Source organism: Zootoca vivipara, chromosome 9 (assembly GCF_965207765.1).
Source record: "Zootoca vivipara chromosome 9, rZooViv2.hap1.1, whole genome shotgun sequence".
Classification (NCBI taxonomy): Eukaryota; Metazoa; Chordata; class Lepidosauria; order Squamata; family Lacertidae; genus Zootoca; species Zootoca vivipara.
Window position 1 is genome coordinate 28,390,636 of NC_142592.1, and position 21,748 is coordinate 28,412,383.

The 21,748-nt window shown below is 43.9% G+C and overlaps 1 protein-coding gene across 2 annotated transcripts in view; it reads right to left on the reverse strand.

Annotated features, from left to right (window-relative positions):
* Window positions 1-21,748, reverse strand: part of PTPRR (protein tyrosine phosphatase receptor type R) — a 106,968-nt gene that overhangs the window by 34,668 nt on the left and 50,552 nt on the right. Inside the window, exons 1-3 of one of the 2 annotated variants that reach the window (XM_088676728.1) lie at window positions 15,778-15,933; window positions 4,749-4,862; window positions 1,565-1,717 (exon numbers count right to left, since the gene is read on the reverse strand). In XM_088676728.1, the coding sequence (XP_088532854.1) occupies window positions 1,565-1,717; window positions 4,749-4,862; window positions 15,778-15,837 (327 nt within the window). In that variant the 5' untranslated portion in view covers window positions 15,838-15,933. Of the gene's footprint in view, window positions 1-1,564; window positions 1,718-4,748; window positions 4,863-15,777; window positions 15,934-21,748 lie in introns of those variants that run through there. The other variant, XM_060279667.2, reaches the window with a different exon arrangement.

Genomic DNA, 21,748 nt, shown 5'->3' on the forward strand with positions numbered 1-21,748 from the left:
AAGTTAAATAGCCAAGTCTAATTCCTTCTTGGAAATCACCAGGTTCAGCAGGTGAGAAGGTAACTGGAATTGCTTAAACTTTCGGTCGACTTGTTTGGTATCTCCGCCCACAACTCCTTCAATAGCTATATAAGGCGACCTTAATCTGTGAACCATATAGAGAACTGAAAGCAGGTGCAAACGAAATCTTAGGAGGCATCTGATAAGCAAAGAAAGTTATAAAAAAATCCTGACTTAGTCTGCATCTAACCCAACCTTTATATTATGCTGCTTCACAGTTTGTAGTAGTCAAGGCTCTTCTCTGTTGATACATCCTCAAATGGAGTGGAACTAAACTTTTGCTCAAGCTAAATTGCATTTCTCAATTGCAGCATATGCATGCGTATTTGGGTAGTCAAAACGATGTACGTTTTGTTTCAAATAAGCTAAAATTTTAATCACAAGCCTTGTAAATCTCATGTCAAAACAAAACAGCTAAGCTGTAAGGTGCCACAAAGTTCTGTGTTAATGTTTTGATTACCTTCTGGCTGAGCCTTTGGTCTTTCCCCCACAATACGAACATCAGAAGCCCCATTCATGCATTTGGTACCTGTGGCTACCAAACACACCAAGAACATGTGTGGGGCTGCTACCGCCCCTTAATGCTGCTGTGTGCATCAACCACACAACATGGCATGCAGTTAACATCAGTCTGACGGAGGCTGATAAATGCCAGCTGTGTGTCAGCTGAGCAGTTTCAAGTAGCAGGGCTCGCTCCTCACATTCTCACTGACCTTTTCATGGGTGGGAATGGAAGAGAAATTTGATTCAGATTGCATTTAAATGCAAACATGCCTCATTCTCACTTGCTGAAACAATACGTAGCCAACCATCACAATTTTCTGAATTTTGCAATGCAGTTTGCAAGTCAAGTAATGTACAGAACAAAATACATATGCTAGCGTAATGAATGCATATAAGTGCATATATTAATGAAAATAACCCACAAAAATGCATTACAGTGGTACCTTGGTTCCCGAACAGCTTAGTTGACGAACAAATCGGCTCCCGAATGGCGCAAACCCGGAAGTAAGTGTCGGTTTGAGAAATTTTTTCACGCCAAATGTTCGTTTCGGCTGTTGACATTGTTTCTGGGGCCAATCAGCCGATCAGCAGCCGTGTCTTGGTTGGGGACGTTTTGGAAGTCAAACAGACTTCCAGAACGGATTGAGTTTGAGAACCAAGGTACCACTGTATATTACAAAACTGCTTTGCAAAAATGTGTATGTTGGGAGAAATTTGCAATAATGAATTTTCATGAGTACTTTTAAAGAAATTGCAAACTGATGTGAAAATGTGAAAAACCAAACTTCAGACTGAAAAAATTAGAAACTGAGAACTGGGCAGGAAACATCTGACTAAGGCTAGAATCTGAATTTGTATTTTGGCATGACCAGGAGCACATTTATCTACTATGCACTATATCACTACCTCAGTTTTGAAATGATCAGAGGCCTTAATAAGAGCACATGTGAGGTGCATATTGAATAATGAGATGCAGCATGATATACTCATGATTGCTTACCTCTGGAGAGACTTCGGTAATTCCAAACTGGGATAAACTGTGGTGTAGCACATTGATATTAAGAGATCTCAAGACTTCTTCAGACGGTAGTGTCTCAGAAACACCTTTTCTGTTTACTGGTGATACAAAGAGCTCAACACAGTTCTTCTTGCCCTAGCAGAATTGGAAAACATAAATATGAGCAGGACGCTGACATCTAAAAAATCTCTACCAATAACAAAACACGGTATGATTCAAAGATTTGCTCTTCTTACAAGTGTTCAAGAGAGATCAGAGCTGGGTGAATTCCCCTCAGTTCAAATCAGAATGATTGGATTAAGTAGAATATCTACCAAACTGAGTCTAGTTGGTATTTAGAACATCCAAATGGCAGTTCAGATGTTTAAAATTTCCTCTTCCTTATGCTGTGCTTAAAAGTCTCCAAATCTGGGTGCATAGTGATGATGTCATTGCTACGCACCAGGGCAGAGAAGCCTCTGTAAAAGCCCAGAGTTCTCCAGGGGACTTATCTGGGTCTATTTTAAAGCAGACAGATTCCTGAAGACCTAGAATTTAAATCCCACATGGATCCAAGAGAATCAAATACCCAAACCTACCACTAGATTCACATGAATACTGGAATATGGTGCAGAGTGTGTCCATGCAGTGTCTATGATATATTAATCTGGGGTTGCAGCATCTATTAAGTGATGTTACAGTCAGTTATGTGGATGCAAATGTTTAGGAGTGAGGTGCAAGCCATCAGTGCGAAGATAAAAACCACCAAGGGCTAAATATAGGGGGTTTGAAATCCATGGATTAAATTTGGTGATTCACATCCTTTCCTGATAATAGCTACTTATTTACAGTTTTCTAATGTGTCATGTTACCCTTAAGCAAATAATCCAAACTTGAATTCACACCATCAGAAAGACGTTACATCATACATTCGGACAACTTCAACTTCATTTAGTTTGCTCCAGCAAATTCTGATGGCCATGAAAACAGACGTTTCATCTCCCTCATAGGGGCACACATGATATGCTGTCAACCAACCACAAGCAAGTCCACCCAGCTACAGGACCATGAACTCTCAAAGGCCAAAGTAGAAAGTGGAAAACTAATCTAGACATAATTGTTGGAAAGTTAATAACCCTAAAGGTGAAGCTCTCACATTTGTGATTCACGTAACATTCCACGTGACATTTCTTCCGAGTCAGAAGTGGGATTGCGTTTTGCCAAATTCAGCCATGGCTGCTCCACAGGCCATGCATGAGCCGTGCACAACCATCTTGTGGTGTTATGAGGCACATGTTGACTGTGTCTTGTAATCCACACAACTAAATTTGGTTTTAAAATGAATCGTCCATGACTGAGGTGATATACAGCGTGTTGTACATGTGGAACACAATATAATGTCTCTCACTGCTAACCTATTTCTGTGTTACAGTGCAAGTAAAATCTCCCCATCGGACCAGTTTCACCAGGTAAGTTCTGCGGAAACGAACTGGTTAAGAACAGATGCAAAAATAACCAGAACTTTGTATATGCATTTTGAATATGTTGTGTATAACATTATATAGAGCAGGGCTGGAAAACTCCCTTTCAGCCCAAGGGCCACATTTTTAACTCCTGAGGGTCACATGCCAATGGTGGGTGAGGCCACAGGCAAAGGCAGCCAGAGCAATTAACACTGATTTTTATTTTTGTATGGTAGGCTAGTTTCTACACATACTCTCACATCCCCCTCTATCCTTCATTCAGACAAGCAAGAGACGTTATCAAAGTTGCAGGACACATTCCAGCCAGGGGACACTTCCGAAGGCTAGCTAGAGAGTTCTGGAGGGCCATATTCAGCCCCTGGACCTGAGGCTCCCCACACCTCATATATAGAGAAAAGAAGCTCAGAAATGACCCTGCATGATCCTCATTAAATTGGTGGGTAGGTGTTCTCTTCCCAAAAGTCTGGAGCAAATTTCATTCATAATTTGATCACTGTTTTGCTAGATGTCTGCCACATGCCTGCTAACTACACAAGGAACCAGGATGGAATCAACTGAAGAGTTGTAGCTCAGCGGTGGATTACATGCCTTTATGCAAACAAAGGCCGGGTTCAACCCCTGGCACCTTCATATTTTAAGAGAAAGTCTCCTCTCTGAAAACATGGAAAGTTGCTGCCATTCAGTGGTGTGAGGGACAGCAGCTATAGACAGCCGCCTCCCATCTTAACCACAAGCTCTTCCCCAAGCGCAAGTGGAAGCGGGGAGGGAGATGTCTCTAGCGAGGAATCAGGAAGTAGGAGCCAGGGCTCGAGCAAGGTAGCCAAGCCAAGGCGCCACTTGGGAACGGAAGGGGGAAGCAGGGAGACCGTGGGAAGAAGGCTGATCCCAGTGACCCCGGAATTGCGCAGGAAACGTCGTGGGCGGAGATTTGGGATCCCCAGGCTACTTTGCTGGAGGAAAACGCGGGAATCTCCATTCGGAGGTTCTGCACCGGACTAGCAACATGTACATAGCACTGTTTCTGCACTGTAAATAGACTGCACTAAATAAAAGGATAAAAATGCAGAGCTGTGAGGCGTCGTTACTCTAGAGTAGCCACTACCGGCACTGTGACAAGTGGTGACAAAAACAGAACTAGGTGGGCCAGTGGTCTCCTCTCACTAGAATTTGGCAGATTCTTATGAGCATTGGTGGGATACTTTTTGAGCCCAAATAGGAATTTGCCCAGGGGGAAGGTGTTGGGTGTGGTACTTCTGAACTCCATCAAAGCCTCTCTGGGCATAGTGTCACCCCTTGAAGGTTTGCTATGTCCTACTGTAGACCTTGCACATAACCCATTCACCATATCCAACGGCAGCTCAAGATGCAAATTAAAGAAAGCTGGTTGGCCATGTGGAATGTGATCATGTGACTTGACCTTCTGACTCTACAGTGGTCAGGTTCTGGGGTAATTTTGGTGCTCGGGACAATATCAGAATTTTTTTTGGTCTGTTTTCACACTCATGCAACCATGGTGGTATATATAAACCGGAACTCTCTAGAGAAGAATGAGCTATATGAAAAATATTCAGTGGCCATCAGAAGTCACCCTTCCAGTCAGCAGTTAGGGGAGATATTTCACTGTTTAAAACTTTGCTGGGTTTTTATTCTCAGGAAATGAAAGCCAAAAATGCAAATTGCCACACAAAATGCTCACCACTTACAATGAGTCTGTTGATGTGCACTTGCTGCGGCAGCAGTCCTAAAGCAGCAGCCACTCCTTGGCGGAAAATCCGAAGCAACGTGATATTCAGCTTGTTTACATCCATTTGCAGAGTCTGCAAAACAAACCCCAAACAGACAAATGCTAACCTTGCTCAGCATACACAGTTCCCTGCTAATGAATGACTTCGGTGAATTGTGCAAGCGGTTTTTCCCAGGACGACGACAAAGCTGTGCTGGCTCTACCCCGAGGCAGAGGAGTTTAGGAGGGTCATGAAAAGGCAGCAAATTGTTTAGTTATTTAATTTGATATCATGAAGGACCTTGTGGGGGGTTTCTGTTCAGGTGCCCAAATAACAGGACAGTCCTGAGGTCCTTTGTGCCTTGAACAGAGGAGGAGGCACCATTTGCTGTCCTGCCCACAATCAGCAAAACATGGCCCAATGTGTGTTTTAAATCAAGAACAAGGGGGGCTGTTGTGGTTTTTCAGGGTGGGGTGGGGTGGGGTGGGCAGATTCCAGTGTGTTGAAGGCTGCTAATTTAAAGTAACATCTCGTCTTCTCCCAACCTTCAGTTCAAGGTGAGGTCAAGGAACGTTAGAAGGCTTCTTTGGCTGCAATCTGAAAAGCTTTACTCAGGAGTAAATCCCCCACAAGTCAATCAGAGCAAAGCACCAGGGTAGTGACCCCTCTAAATGAAACAGCATTACATAAAATAAGCAAAGGTTTGTTTTGATTACCATTTCACTTCCGAGGCATAAAGCAATGGAGTACAAAATTTGATGCTTGTTTCCTGAGCTGTGGTCATTATGCTGAACATCCTTTTTACTGCCACTTCCCACATTCCTGAACTGAGCCCTGATATGCCTAACAGTGTTCTCTGGCTGATGCTTGATGCCAATGAAGCCTTGCTGAGTGCTCATTCACCAGCCTCGACTATTCCCATCAGCTACTAGTCTAAATGGCTCCCTAGAATGAACCATCTGTTTTCTTAGGACTATAATGCACCCTTCTTGCCGTGCAAGGACTCATCCTACTTTGTAAAGCGTGCAACAGATTACATCCCCCTAATCCAGCTGATCTTGATCAGGGCCCATGCCGTAAGTCACCTGACATACACCATGCCCTCTTTTTGTCTGGAACAACCAGGCCTTGCCACGTGGAGCCAGGCTTTCACATGGGAAGTCAGAAGTGTCTACCCCCTGGTATAGATTCTTGTAACTGAGCTTAAGTTGGTGAGACAGCAGCAGAAGGGAGAGCGCTGCAGCTTGGAGGAGTCTGGTTGTCTCTGCTGCATTTCTGCATTTTGAATCTGCTTGTAGTTATTATAGTCCCCATATGTTTCAGTTTATAGTTGTGTTCAAGAAGATAGCTTATCTAATTATTCTCGGCACTGCTCTAAAACATGTAATTTTTTTATAACTCTTTTTGCAGTTGATTTGTGATATTTTTGGGACATCGTAAACTGCTTAAGAGTTTTTCTTTGAAATGCGAAGTGGTTTGTAAATTACCTAAATAAAATAATGACCTAAATAGCAACAATGCAAACTGCCCTTTACATCTAGGGTATTAGCAGATCACGGGCACCGAGTTCACTCTGATTTATTCATTTTTTTTAAGTCTCCAAGTATTGCAGACACTTTTAATTCAACAGAGGAAGTGTTGAACTGTCCGGAGTCAGCCAACACTAATTAATCACATTATTCCTTGCTGATCTGTAGTGTTTATCATTTACGGCACTTGTTCCCTAAGGGGAATGCAGTTTTGAATGTGTGGTGCGTGCTGTCAGCCGTGACTTTGTATGCCTAAAGGAGCGGAAGGTAGTCACCTTGGAGGGAACATGTTCCCAATGCAATTTATTAATCTAGCTACTGCAACTGTTAGCAACAGTTTCCAGGTTGCTGTGCTTCAGGCTATAAATGCAACGGTGTTACACTAGCAAGAGGGGCCTGGAAAGGTGGAGTTAAAAACAAAGAGGAACCTGTCAAGCTAAAAAATCAGTGGCACCATGAAATCTGGCTGGAGTTTCTATAGAAGGGACAGGAGGACAATTAGGTGATCTGAGAAAATGCGCCATCCAAACTACAAGGCATACCTCTTATATGCAGGGGCATACCTAGAGGTTAGGGATGCGGGTGGCGCTGTGGGTTAAACCACAGAGCATAGGGCTTCCCGATCAGAAGGTCAGCGGTTCGAATCCCCGCGATGGGGTGAGCTCCCGTTGCTCCGTCCCAACTCCTGCCAACCTAGCAGTTCGAAAGCAGACAAATGCAAGTAGATAAATAGATATTGCTGTGCCGGGAATGTAAACGGCTTTCTGTCATAGTGGTATGACAGAAACTATGACTGGTTTCTGTCATAGTGTTCCATTGCACCAGAAGTGGTTTAGTCATGCTGGCCACATGAGCCAGAAAGCTGTCTGTGAACAAACTCCGGCTCCCTCGGCCTGAAAGCGAGATGAGCGCTGCAACCCCATAGTTGCCTTTGACTGGACTTAACTGTCCAGGGGTCCTTTATCTTTTACCTTTCTACCTAGAGGTTGGCCAGGTAGGCCTCTGCCAAGGATGGAGGCCCAGGGAAGGCACAAAAAATGCGCCTCTCCACCCTGGCTCCAAGTGCACGCACAGACAGACGGTCTAAAGGAATTGGAGGAGGAGGGAGAGGAGAGATGGAGCCAAGCAGGCCTGACCCCAGTGGCTGTGGAAGAAGTCACTGGCAGAGCACAAAAGGTGCTCCTTGCCAAGGGCACAAGGGATGGGGGGAATGCTGATAGATCTTCTTGCTAAGGGTGCAAGGGAGCCTACGCACTTTTTATGAAAGTTTATGGAAGCAATCTCAGTTGGTCTAGCAAAACAGGGGAATCCACCGACCATAGGCAGCCACTCGGGTGAATTAGAAAGAAGAGGGAGCTTCCCCACTTCAGACTTGGCCCTCCAACTCAAGCAGGATGACGGGGATAGTGGTGAATGTGTGCGATTGGGCATGCTTAGCATGCTTGTCCCTGCTCAAGTGTAGGATTTTGAGCTGAAGTGGCCAGACTGTTGCATCGTCTCCCAACATCGCTCCTCCACAAGGGGATAATTATGGAATGAGGGAGAGCTCCCCTCCCCGCTGCCAGGAGGAGCTCTAACACAATTCCAATAAGGAACTTATGGGAAAGTCACTCAGCCATGCCCTCTGTTCAGCCGTGAGATAAGGACAACGGACTGCATGGACAATGGACAACAACAGCAGGGCAGCCACTGGAGCAGCCAGTGAAGACAGAGGTGCCTCTGGCCTGCCTTCACCCGCTACTGCCTCAGAGAATAAGCAGCTCCGCCTAGCTGGCTACTACCACCACTTCCTATTGTGGTTGCCTGGCAGGAAGCAGCAGGTGTGTTGCAGGAAGCAGTGGCAGAAGCACCCTCAGGGACTGCTGCCTGAGGCAACTGCCCCACCCTGCCTCACAGACAGCCCGGCCCTGATGGCTCTCATAAGTGTTGATAAAGAAGAATTCCAATGCATAAAGACAGACATTTCCCTTACCTGAATAAAAGCCTTCACTTCCTTTTTTTGAAAATGGTCATTTTGACAAGCTAACCCCTTTATCCTTTCAGGCTTTGGCATTCTAGACTAAGTCACATAGGAGGGAAGAAAATATCCCAGAGATGTTTTCTTTAGATACAGCTTGATTTCAATACCATACTTATCCCCAACTCTGCCTTGAAAAGTTTGCTCAGATCCCGCCATCGTTTGATTTGACATTTCGTTCTGGGAGTGCAAACTAATTGAGCACAAAGTGGTGGGAAGCTGCTTGAAAGAACAGTCTGAGATATATTTCAAAGCCTGTTTTTAAAAGTTTCCGCACTTGCTGGGCGATTTTGGTTTCTCTTTTAAGCAACATGAAGTAATTGGCAAACGTGGTCTCCCATAGAAGCAGATTGCTTATGATAAAAAGAAACATGAAGGGCATTGAGCCCAATTGTACATTTAGGCTGCCATTCTTCTCATGCTGCATGTGTAGGTATTAGGAATACTTTACAAACACTGTGAAATCTCGCTTTGACTTCTGAAAGTTGCCTGCAGTCCTCGGAATAATGTCATCTTACAAGCGTGTTTAGCGCAGTAGCGTCTATTTAGATCGCTTTAATTCCCCCATCCCCAACAAATGATTTGAGTATTACAATACGAGGTAATTATTGCTGCGGCTGCATTTATAAGCCTCAGCTCAATAACCCAAGGGATGCAGATTAATTTAACGCACCCACCCAGAGCTTCTCCTTTTGTGCAAAACGATGAACAAGCCAAGAAGCCAAAGTTTCCCATAGCTTCGAGGGATGACGGAACCAGGAACTATAGCAAATGGCTTCCAAGCAATTCAAGGTCTGGAATCCAGCTCTAGATCATGCCTCCATGTTCCAGTTTGTTTGGAAGCTTCCCAGTTTGGGTATCAACAAGAAACTGCGGCTTCCTGGCTTCCTTTGTCACTCACGCGAACGGGGAAATGAAGTAGCTGCACATGGACATTTAAGAACATATAATCATGGAACTGAAGAGTTGGGAGGGGCTCTGAGGGTCATCTAGTCCAACTGCCTGCTGGCTCAGTTAATATTCTAATGGGAAGCTACTAATTTGCACTTTCCAAAACAAAAACAATATAAAAAGCAAGTATAGTGCTTGAGTAACCTCTCCTCACGTATATGGGGCTAATCCATGGAGGATGATGATGATGATGATGATGATGATGATGATAATAATTTATTTAATTTATTTAATTTATTTAATTTATTTATTTATACCCCGCCCATCTGGCTGGGTTTCCCCAGCCACTCTGGGCGGCTCCCAACAGAATATTAAAAACATGATAAAACATCAAACATTAAAAACTTCCCTAAACAGGGCTGCCTCCAGATGTCTTCTAAAAGTCAGATAGTTGTTTATTTCCCTGCCATCTGATGGAAAGGTGTTCCATAGGGCAGGAGCCACTATCAAGAAGGCCCTCTCTGCCTGGTTCCCTGTAGCTTTACTTCTCACAGTGAGGGAACCGCCAGAAGGCCCTTGGAGCTTTACCTCAGTGTCCAGGCTGAACAATGGGAGTGGAGGCTAGCCATTGGCTAGGAATCACAAGTGCTGCTGCACTCAGGTCCTGCTTTGGGGCTTACTGCATACACCTGGTTGGCCACTCTGAGAGCAGGAGGCTGGACTAAATGGGTCTTTGTCCCAATCCAGCTGGTTCTTCTGATTGCTGTCACGACACATGCAAGAACCCCCACTAAAACGAAAGGAGGCTTTCAGCAACCTCTGCTACCTGGAGATGGTGGGTGGACCCTGATGCCTCACAAACTCCAGGGTTTTATCTGGAACTTGAAATCCGCATTTCAATTTTTCAAGGAATGACCTTGAAAGCATTGTCTTCTGCTCCGCGAAAACAGCAAAGCAACAGTATCCATTTCTGTTTAAAACAGTTCTGAGCAGAAAGCAGATGGGATGCTTCCTTCCATGTAGCACTAAAGACTGTAAACAGAGCCAAGGCATTATTCATTCATTATGGTCTGCTGGCGCCGGTAGGCACTCTGTCCATGCTAGTCTGGAATCGGGCTGGTCTGCACGCTGACAGAGAAACTTAGATATTAAGGAGACACAGTTGGCATGCTAGTACTGAGAACCCCCTCTCGCATGCTCCCACACAGCAGATGCTTGGCAAATGTGGGCATCCTAGCTCGATTGGAACATCTGGGCTAGGTATTCCAAAATAGAGCTTGGCAAGTCCAAACAAGTACCTTGGACTTGGCTTGGCCACTGCAAACTGGCAGCCACTGCAGCTTGTTCAGAATGTGTGTACTATGTTCTTGGAAACTGTCCTGGTGAACTTGATGCAGTTTCCAAATGAATCCCAAAGGTGGTTCCATACAGAGTGCATTGCAATAATCCAACTTTGAGGCTATATAGGGCACCTCTTTCCAGGATTGGAATTCCTGCTCTTGCAGGATTCTTGATCATGGGGAGAGGAGAGATGTTTGCCTATGCCTGTATCTTTATGTCTCTAAGGGAGTGCCAGCCTCACTCAAGTTGCCTAGACCTTTCAGATAGGACATCCAGACATGACCACACCCAGAAGCTCTACAAGAGTCAGAAGTGTATATTTTGACACAAAATAATGAAAATAAAGATTACTCTGTAAATCATGGTCTTTCTTTTTATGAACAACAACAACATAGTTTGAAAGTTCAATTTCATGCAACACTTTAAAAAAAACGTCGGGAAAGAAATTCAAATTCTAGACGGCTGTCACCACCATTTACTCCGGTGAACCTCCTTCCTCTTTCAACATAATGAATCACAGACCAGGCTAAACTTTATATAAGGCTTAGAGGCTGGAAGCCATGTGCAAACATGAGCTAATTAACTTCCTTCTAGTTGGGGTTGTTTACCTTGTACTTTGCCCCTCCGTTTGCCTCGTTGCATGAACTCTACAGATAAGAAAGTGAATGGAAAAGCAGGCACTTCATTTAGCGGTGAGGAAGTGTTGCTTTTGGAGTTGCTGAATGCCTCTATTTTTCTTTCTGGGTACATCTGACAGGTGGCCTTTCTCTGTCTCCTTGGTTATCCTCAAGAAGGGTAACCAAACACCTGCTTTGCTTCAGAGGTAACAGGTAAAAAAAATGCTGTACAAGCAGAGTTTCACTTGGAAGCAGAACTTCCATTTTCTCTCCTCCCCCTGTGTAGCTCCAAAATATATGCTCTGGAGCAGGCATCCCCAAACTGCAGCCCTCCAGATGTTTTGGCCTACAACTCCCATGATCCCTAGCTAACAGGACCAGTGGTCAGGGATGATGGCATGGGCGTAGGCAGGGGGGCAGGAGGGGGCAATTGCCCCCCCTAGAAGCAGGGCCGCTGGCCAGCCTGCCCCGCTGGCTGCCCGGTGCCGTCTCCCTTCTCCCTGGCTGGCTGTGGGGCGGGCGGAGGGAAAGCCCCAGAGCCGCGCAAAGCGTTTGGCTGGCTTTCCCTCCGCCCGCCCCACAGCCAGCAAGGGAGAAGGGAGACGCCCCTTCTAGCCGGCTGGCTGTGGGGCGGGCGGAGGGAAAGCCAGCCAGACGCTTTGCGCGGCTCTGGGGCTTTCCCTCCGCCCGCCCCGGCAATTGCAGAGGGGGAGGAGGAGATCGGAGCAGCCCGATTTCAGGCTGATCCTGGCGCCCCCTCGCCCCTGCCGATCGCGGAGGGGGAGGAGGGAGTCGGAGCAGCTCGATTTCGGGCTGATCCTGGCGCCCCCTCGCCCCTGCCGATCGCGGAGGGGGAGGAGGGGGTCGGAGCAGCCCGAAAGCGTGCTGCTCCGATCCCCTCCTCCCCCTCCTCGATCGCCGGGGCGGTTGGAGGGAAAGCTGGCAAGGGAGAAGGGAGCTTTCCTTTCCCCGTTGTGGCCCCTCCCCGCCCATTGGCCCCGCCCATTGGCCTCCTAATTTTCATCCTGGCTAAGTCCCTGGATGATGGGAATTGTAGTCCAAAACATCTGGAGGGCCGAAGTTTGGGGATGCCTGCTCTGGAGGGTCCCCCTCCAACCTTCCAGAGCATATTTTGAGGGCATGCAGAGGGCTGGAGGGGACAGAAGAGAAAATGAAAGCCCCATTGCGTATGCAAAAGTTGGTCCCCAACTTATGGACCCCTTCAGATTATCTGTTTATTGAGATTTCATCCTGATCTGCTTGCACAAAGCATTTGCTGAGGTTAGGCTATGCCTGGTCTTAATTGAGCATTGGTGCTGAATAGGGTGGTTATATGACTATGGGTATACAAGGTACACAGGTGGCACTGTGGGTTAAACCACAGAGCCTAGGGCTTGCTGATCAGGAGGTCGGCGTTTCGAATCTCCACGACGGGGTGAGTTCCCGTTGCTCAGTCCCAGCTCCTGCCAACCTAGCAGTTCGAAAGCACGTCAAGGTGCAAGTAGATAAATAGGTACCGCTCCAGCGGGAAGGTAAACAGCGTTTTCGTGTGCTGCTCTAGTTCACCAGAAGCTTCTTTGTCTTGTTGGCCACATGACCTGGAAGCTGTACGCCGGCTCCCTTGGCCAATAACGCGAGATGACGGCACAACCCCAGAGTCGGTTACGACTGGACCTAATGGTCAGGGGTCCCTTTACCTTTATACAAGCTGATTTGCTTGTGGCTATTTAGACTTTTCAGTGCATTTCCCTACTACTTTTCTAACTGAAAAAAAAATTAAAATCATTTTGATGGCTTGTTGTGTTAGGGGGACTGTGCAATTTAATACACTGTGATTGCACAAAATTAAATTTATGGTACATACCTGAACACATTCCATAGGATAGTTATGGCCTAGAGTCACGCTGCTACTTTTAGGAAGCTTTTTGCATCCTCCAAAATGACACATTTTGGACCCAAAACATGAACCTGATGAAAATCACACATATCTGTTGCAAGAGCTCACTCTTACTAGTGTGATTTGTATTAGAACTCCCAGTTCCTTAATCCAAAACATGTAGATGGAGATTGTTGCTCTTGGGGGGCAAGTTAAGATGCACTGTACATGCTGAGAAGCCCCTTTTCTTTACATTTTCTATACTGCTATTTCACCATACACTCTGAGATTCACTTCTGCTAGCAAAGAAAGGTTATTGGTTGGTTTCTGTCCTGATGAGGTCCGGAACAAATTAGACCCTGTGTCTCTCTTTTTACAAGACTTTTCTTCTCTGTTCACATCACATCAACTGTAAGTAATCTCACCCCCATTGGTCACTATCTTCTCATGAAAACTAGCTTTAGGGACCCTCCAGACAGGTGTGTGTGTTTGCTTGTTTAATGGTATATTCAGGAGCATGTCACTGATGCAATAACAGTGGTGGATTTATACCAGACATAATTCTACTTTATTAGATGGTTTGCAATGTGTCCCCAGTGTTGTTGCATTATTGCCATTTGGAGGGGCGATCTTCTAGTACAGCGCAACAAAAGTGGGGTCAAAAATAAAATAAACCAGAACATTTGTGGTGTATAAAGTGTCAGGATTTCAACAGGAAGTTATGGGACATGCTCTGATTGGCAAGAAAGCAGTATGTCCTCCTAGAAACTTTTGCAAGCCCAAACAGTATTGAAAGCTGCTTTGATACAATCATGAGCACAGATCTTTATGAGTGCACAAAAAAGGACATACGGAGGGGTGATCTCCCCTTCCTTGCTAATTTATAAACTTCTCAGATGACAATACCAAGACAGAGGCATGCAAAGCAACAAGTGTTCTGTTTGTAGACTTTTAAACTACCAATGGTGGGAGGGGTGTTCAAATGTTGGATGAATTTGCCCCTCTCTGAAACAATTTCCAAACAGAATATTAAATCCGACTTCATTTTGTTTGAATATATTAGATTAAGCATTCTACAAAACAAAGTTTCTCAGCACAATACTTTGGAATTCCCCAGATGCTAAGAATATTAGATTATCCCTGAAAATACTGAATGCTATTGCAGAAGATGGTCATTGGAGACAGGATAATGAAATACAGGAAATGGGGAATCATTTAATTTCAGACCATTTTTTTTTAAAAAATATAAACCATAATATTTAATAGAATTTTTTTATTTTTTAAATTTATATGTCAAATTAGCCTTTCTCAGTAACAACGTTTAATTCTATTGAGGTATGAAAAAGTACCGTAGTTATCTATATTGTAAAGGGTAAATGGGAAACATTCTATGTCACTCCAATTTGCTTAATAGCCTGACTGAGATTCTAGAAAACTGCTTTAGCTGAGCTACAAATGACAGCATGTGCTTGCTTTACATGTTTTAAAGTTTTTAAAGGTATTTTTATTTTATTTTTTAATTGCATTGCTTTTATGCTCGTGTTTATTTTTAACTGTATTGTTTGCCACCCATAGCCTTCTTTGAGATAAAGATTTACTAAAATAAATAATACATTTTTGGGGGGTGCAAGCGGGAGCAGCAGCATAAATTAAATCATTTGAACATATTATGGAACACATGTGCTCAGAGACACGACTGAATATTGCATGCCAATCCAAATCAAAACACAGCATTCAAATGCAGAGCTGCCTACATCTGAGAGTTGAAGAAAATGCTTCCCCCACTTTTGAGCGAAACTGTTCTTGAACTATAGGATTTATTTGAATGAAACAGTAGCAAGGCTATGAAGGAAACCATGAACCAATAGCTTCTTGAAAACACCTTGATGAGTATTTTATAGGGCACTCAGGGGTCAGATGAAATGGCTGGGGGGGGGGGCCTGAGGTAAAGTGAAAGTAAAATTTCACCCCTCCCCCCCCAAATCAGATTAATTTGCTTTCCTGTTATTAACACCATAGCAAACTCTAAACCACAGCTGAATTGAAGAGAACATTAAAGTGGAAAAACAATTATGCTCTTATTAAATTAGATACCTAAGAACTGGAAAATAGCACCTTTTAATCACTTGTGGTCATTTATCATCCTGGTGGCTAAAATGTAGCATTAACCACCACTGTATCAAAAATACCCGAAGCGTGTATCTAGTGAATAAGCATTATTGCAAGTAAATTCACTTGGAAGCCGATAGGGCTGGTTCACATGAAAAGATGGCTTTGATTGAGGTACCAAAAACAGAACACTTTCAAAAGGAGGTTGCAAGGAAGTTTAGTTGAATGAAATGCTTAGAAATTGGGAGATATACCTCCACCCAGCTTGCAATATCTCATTCAGATTATTATTTTAGTTAAAAAAACTAATGCAATCAAGATACATGCTATGCTAAGCTTTTTTTAAAAAAACGGGTTGCCCAAATATAAAATCAAATACTATATAAAACCAGGTTTGAAGCCACTATGGTTGCAATCCTTTGCACACTTACCAGAGAGCAAGTCTCACTGGAGTAAATTGTGCTTGCTTCTGAGTAGATATGGATAGGATTGAACGGTAAAAGCCATGATATTGCACACACTGTAATTCTTCGTCTTACTTAATATACAACTTGTTCTATTTTGTGTGTGTGTTTTTTTTAAGGGGCAGGGAGGTTGGGGGGGGAAGGAAAAAAATACAACATTGTACCTTGGATAATTTCCTGGCTTCTTTATTTTTTTCAGATCTGGCTGATGTCTCCACCTGCATGTGCAAGACACTGATTGTCTCATTTTCTCGTTGGGGTGTGATTCACTCTAACCACACTGGTTTCTAAGCCAACAGAGAAATACAGAGCATGCCTGCATAACTGGTCCCAGAACTGCTGAGACCGGCTCCTTTGGGATGCAGCTCAGCTGCCTGCTGCTGCTCCTGCCGTTTATCGGAACTGAAACACACAGAGACTTTCCACAAGAGGAAGATCTGGGGGAGGCACAGTGTTGAAAAGTCTTCATGGTGCCTTTGATGAGATATAAGCAACAACAGAACTATCGATTTTGGACGGAGAAAATAAAGCACAGCCCATCATTAACCTGTGGGAATTACTGCCACAATTTAGATTCTCGGGGCTCACCCCGACTTCCTTTTGTGCCACGTTTCTAGGCACAGGTCTGTGTTTTAAAGTGTCATGTCCAAGTGTTTGGGTTTGTTGCTTGTTTTTTTGCCCTGGCATTTCCCCCACAAAAACCTGCTCTTTACCACTGGATTGCAGCAAACGGCAATTCACAGAAAACCCAAAGTGCCGTTCAATGTTAAAGGCAGTGCTTTTTTCTCCTGGGGGGGGGTTACGCAGGGGTACGCATATCCCTAAACATTTTGTGAATCTAAGTTTGGCCTCATTGAGTGGCAGTATTTCAATATGAGTAGGAAAACCTATTTTTTTTAATAGAAAAAAAGCACTGCTAAGATAAGTGTGTGAGCCCTCAGAGATGCTCAAGTCCATGTGGGAAGGACAATGCCTCTCTGAAACACATGTTTGCACAATGTTCTTTACTTAACAAGTTTTGGGGGGAAGTGTTGGACTCTGTAACTATGACTGCAGAAAAAGTTGGATCTTTCAGCGGAGAATATCTTATTGAATTATATACCTGCGGTATGGAAATTATCGCTGGGACAACGGAAATGGATTTTCCATGCCCTAATGGTGGCCAAGAGATTGATATTGAGGAACTGGGAAAAAGAAAATAAAGATATGATACCCTTCAGTCAATGGGCTGATGATACATCATCACTGGCAATTTATGAATAGACTGCTTACAGGCACAGACTCTGCATGGATAAATATGATAACATTTGGAATGAGTTTATACAAAATGTAGTAGGCTATTAGCATTTACATAAGCACTAGGACAATAACACTACACCAATTTGTACAAGAATGTATGGGGATATCATATATTGCTCTCTCTCTCTCTTTTGTATATTTTCATTTTTATATGAATCTTTGTGGTTGTTGTTTTTCTCCCTCTCACTTTTCCTTCTTTTTTTTCTGTATCACTTTATTTCTTTTAACTGAAATCACCTTAATAAAATATAAATATTTTAAAGAGAGTTACTCAAGTCCATTTATTTCTATAGGTCTGTTCTAACATTGGACACCACCGAGGATGTCTGTCAAATCTCTAGTGGAAGAATTGTCTACCACATGGGACTAAGGGCCCAATTTTCAGTTTGAGGCAACTTGGTTCTGTATAGCAGTCCAACTTCTTCATCCTCTGCTTTTGGGCTTCCCAGAAGCAAGCAATTGTCAGATACAGTGGACAAAAAGAGCCCTTGTTCTATGCTAGCAGGGCTATTCCTATGAGTGGAGAGAGCCAGGTTCAAATCCCATATCAACCACTCAGCTCACTGGGTGATGCTGGGCTTGTCAGTCTCTCACTTTATTTAGGGTTGCTGTGAAGGTCAGATGGGGACACCATAACCATGTGTGGTGCTCTGAGCTCTTCAGAAGCCAGGTGGAATAAAAGTTCATAAATACATAATAACAAATATGATTCATAAGTTAAACTATTCACCAAACATTTTGGTCTTGGTTGTATTTTTGCCTTTTTTTGCTGGATATATTCAAATTCTCTAAGGCACACAGCTGTGTAACTGCGTAGATTTGCGAAACCTCGTTATAAACAGGGCTAAATTAAAACGTCCTACAAGATTTGGAAGAGAATGGCTAAAAACAAAAGGCTTGAACGATCAACGAAAGTCAACGCTGCACTGAGGGGGTGTCATGTGAGCTTTCATTGAGAATGCCAGCAGAAGATTGGGAATTGAATCAAAAGTTAGGGTATTATCATGTTTCCTCCACCGGGAATTTTTCACTCCTTTTTTCTACATTCAGATACTATTCACCTGTTCTAATGAATGAGGTGATTCCCCACCCTAGCTGTTGCTGCCACCGTCAGTTTTTGTCTAATGTTTCTACCTTTGTGGTGAAATGCCAAAGTGACTATGTCTGTAACAGGAAGTGGGGGGGGATATCACTAAAATATAGATTAAAAATATTATTTCCTAAAAGCAGGAGGGGGGGAATCCAGTTTGAAAATTGTTGTAGCCTGAAGAGAGTATGGCTTGAATCTAACAACATGAGAGTAAGTGGGCTGGGGGTGCCCCAGCTTTCAATCACCCCCTTCCTCCTTCAGTGCCATAACCACCACTACATGTTGCCTCCCAGGACAATATATAGGATCTCCTAAAGATTTCCATGGGTGCAGAAGTAGGGTTGCCAGACTCAATAGAGGACAGGACTTCTGTGCCTTTAATTGCCCTGCTCTCTTTTGAGTCTGGAAACCTTAAAGAGAAACCAGCAGACCCTTTGCTTGGAAATGAAACAAAGGGTCTGCTGGTTTCTCTTTAAGGTTTCCAGACTCAAAAGAGAGCAGGGCAATTAAAGGCACAGAAGTCCTGTCCTCTATTGAGTCTGGCCACCCTATGCAGAAGACTGTGGAGGAAACTCTGTTCTATTCATAGACTTCCAAGTTTGGGTCCAAGCCTAGTACTTTTATTCTGAGCACATTTAAGCAAAATTCCACTGAAAATATCCATTTCCGTGCACTGCACCTTCTTAGGAACACGCTCAACCATTGGTCACTAACATCATCCAACAATGATTTGACTATGATAGTGTATGAAGTGAAAGCTCTGTGTGTCTCATATCCACAATATACCTCTCTGGAGTTTCTCGTTTTAGTTTCTCTAGCAAATTGGGTTAAAAATGCAAAAGTTATTGTCGCAAATCAGACATTTATTGACTATTCTCTACCAGATACTCACATATATGCCCATGAAGGCTGTGTCAGCTACAAACAGCAACTGAGAGAGGAGGGTGATATTCCAGCTGCTTCTAGCTTTGTAAACACATATTGACTTTATTACGGCTAATGAGCTGAATGTTAGCAATTGACACACAGCACCTGAGGAGTAGCTTGCACAGAATGCAATTTGCTCCTGGTTCCTGTAGGTGTTATTTAATTAGCACAACATCAATTTAAACCACTGAATAAGCCCCACAAAGAAAACACAGGAAATTACCAACAGTTAGACATTATCTTTCACAATTTCGTATGTTCAGAACAATCCCATATATGTTGACTGTGTTCCACCAGCTAACTCCTGGAAAAAGCGTACAAAAGATTTCAGCCAAATTGCACACTTACGTGGGAGAAAGTTTATTGAACATAGTGGGGTTTACTTCTGAGTTTACACAAGACTGCACTGTTAGTGTACCAAAATAAGTTTCTTCACATTAGCCCCGTGCCTCACCAAAAACATATAAAAGCCAGAAAAGTATATCAGATGCAGATGAACCCCAAATCCCAAGACAAAAAGTAATGCCTTAAAGAGATTTGAGAATTTCCCGAGATGAAGAGAGATTTGGATCAGGCTGTCCCAAGATTTCCCTGAAGTGTTTCCTGGTGCTTCAGGAATGTTAAGAGCATAAGAAATGCCCTGCTGAATCATGTCAATAGCCTGTCTAGTCCATTCAGTCTAGATTTTTTTTTGAATTATGCTTTTATGCTTACCCTTATCAATTTTATTTGTGTTCCAATATATGACATTGCAACAGGATTGGAAATTTGCCACAGGGACACCAATTCCAAGTGTGAATGCAATAGCTAAAGTGGTTTAAATCATTAAAGGAAAAGGGGGTTAGTTGTACTGTCTGGATACACTTTCTGACCCTGTTACATCATCCATTTTAGCAGCTGCAGCTGCTTCTAATGCTGCCCTCCTTGCTGAACATTAGCACAAACAATTCGGCAAAGATGCTTTGAGCGCTGTGGGCACCAGAGTGGTTTCCAACAATCATTGGATACCATGTGAGTTCACATGTACATATTTATCAGTCAAAGGAGCATCGGTTGAAGACTTGCATGAGTGAGCACAGCCATCCCCAATCAAATACCAAGATGACAAAGGGTTTGTATCTCATCCAATACAGTGGTATCTCGACATCTGAATGACTCGACTTCTGAAGGTTTCGACTTCCGAAGTCGGCAAACCCAGAAGTCTTTTTGCCCCGCGCATGTTCTACGTGCATGCGCAGAAGCACAAAATCGTGCTTTGCGCATGCGCAAAACGGGCGCTTCGACAACCGAAGAATTCGACTTACTGCGGCGGTTACCTCAACCTGCACAGAACCCCCAGACATTTCACGGTCCGTTGGTACCTGCACCAACCACGTTTTAATTCCGCTGCCGCCAACCAGTATATGTCTGGTAATCTCTCCACTCACTCCAGTCAGGGGTAACGTTGGAACAAACTATGTTTATTTAGATTTAGTACATAAGCATGTGGTTTCCAAAAGATTAGTTCTTATTTTCTTTCAGAACAGTTCCTATACCGGCCTATACCTATAGTTTATAATCAATAACAGTTCCAAACTCTCTCTCCCTTCTGGTTACCTCGCTACCTCTGCCTCACCCTCTGACTCTCTCAACTGCCCCCCCCGAACTCTCAGCCACACCTCCTCAAACCTCCCCCTACCAGCCCCAACAACAACAACAACCGCTTCTCCTCCCAGGGGTGGGTTTATATAGTCCTCCTAACCCCGCCCCCTAGGGTTCTAACTGGCTAATCCCTTTAACTCCTTCTATGCTGTCCCTAAATTTGGGTGATCGTCACACTTACGAAGAGCACCGCGGAATAGATCGCTTTCGTAAGTCAAGGTACCACTGTAATAGCTCAAACAAAGGGCTTTTTATTTGTTCATTCCATTTATATCTCACCGTTCCTCTCAAAGGAACCAGGGAAGGTCACATGATGAGCTGTGAGAAATCAAATGATCTATATCCAGGTGTGAATTAGCCTAAAGCTGAACCTAAAGGGACTCAAGTTAAGAATCAGATTCTATGCAAGTGTAACAAGGAGACAGGAATCGTCCAAACCTCAACTCAACAATGAATGAAACTGAAGTCTGCCATCCATTAGTCACCTTTGGCTTCCACAGAACTCCTGTCTTTTCAGGAAGCCAGCCTAATGTTCCCTTGCATTTCCCCCTACGGGCTCATTTGTGATTTCGATGTAGTTTTGGATGCCAGCCTGCCTCCCCTGAAATACGATACATGTTATACCCTCTTGGTAGCTATGGATTACTCTTATTCCTTCCCTTGCCATCTGCCACCACCCTTCTGCTCATGAAATTCATCCAAATCATTTCACAAGCACAAAAGGAAAAGTTAAAAATATAACTCTTTAACCACACCCTGAAGAGGAGGTTGCGGAAAGGCCACCCGTGGGAGGAATGTTGGCCATTTCAGGAATCGGGGTTAACGGGAAATATTATTTGGATTAGCTCTTGCCACCATTTTAGAATTTGTGAGCTCACACATTTCAGGCTCTGTAGCTGCCTACCGAAAGCTGTGGTATGTCCAGCTCAGATACCCCAGTACAATTTCTTGGTGGAATTGGAGTCCTCTTCCTTACACCAGATGCCAAAGGTTGCTGTTGCCCCAGGTTTTATGGCTCACACTTCCAGAGCCACAGCTCCACAGGCACACCAACTAGTGCTCTTCATTTGGGGGGGGTGTACACACACACACACACACACACACACACACACTGTAACAATCTATTTTCATCTACACTAATTTCTAAACTTTTGTAATTTACATGTTTTGAGGCTCCT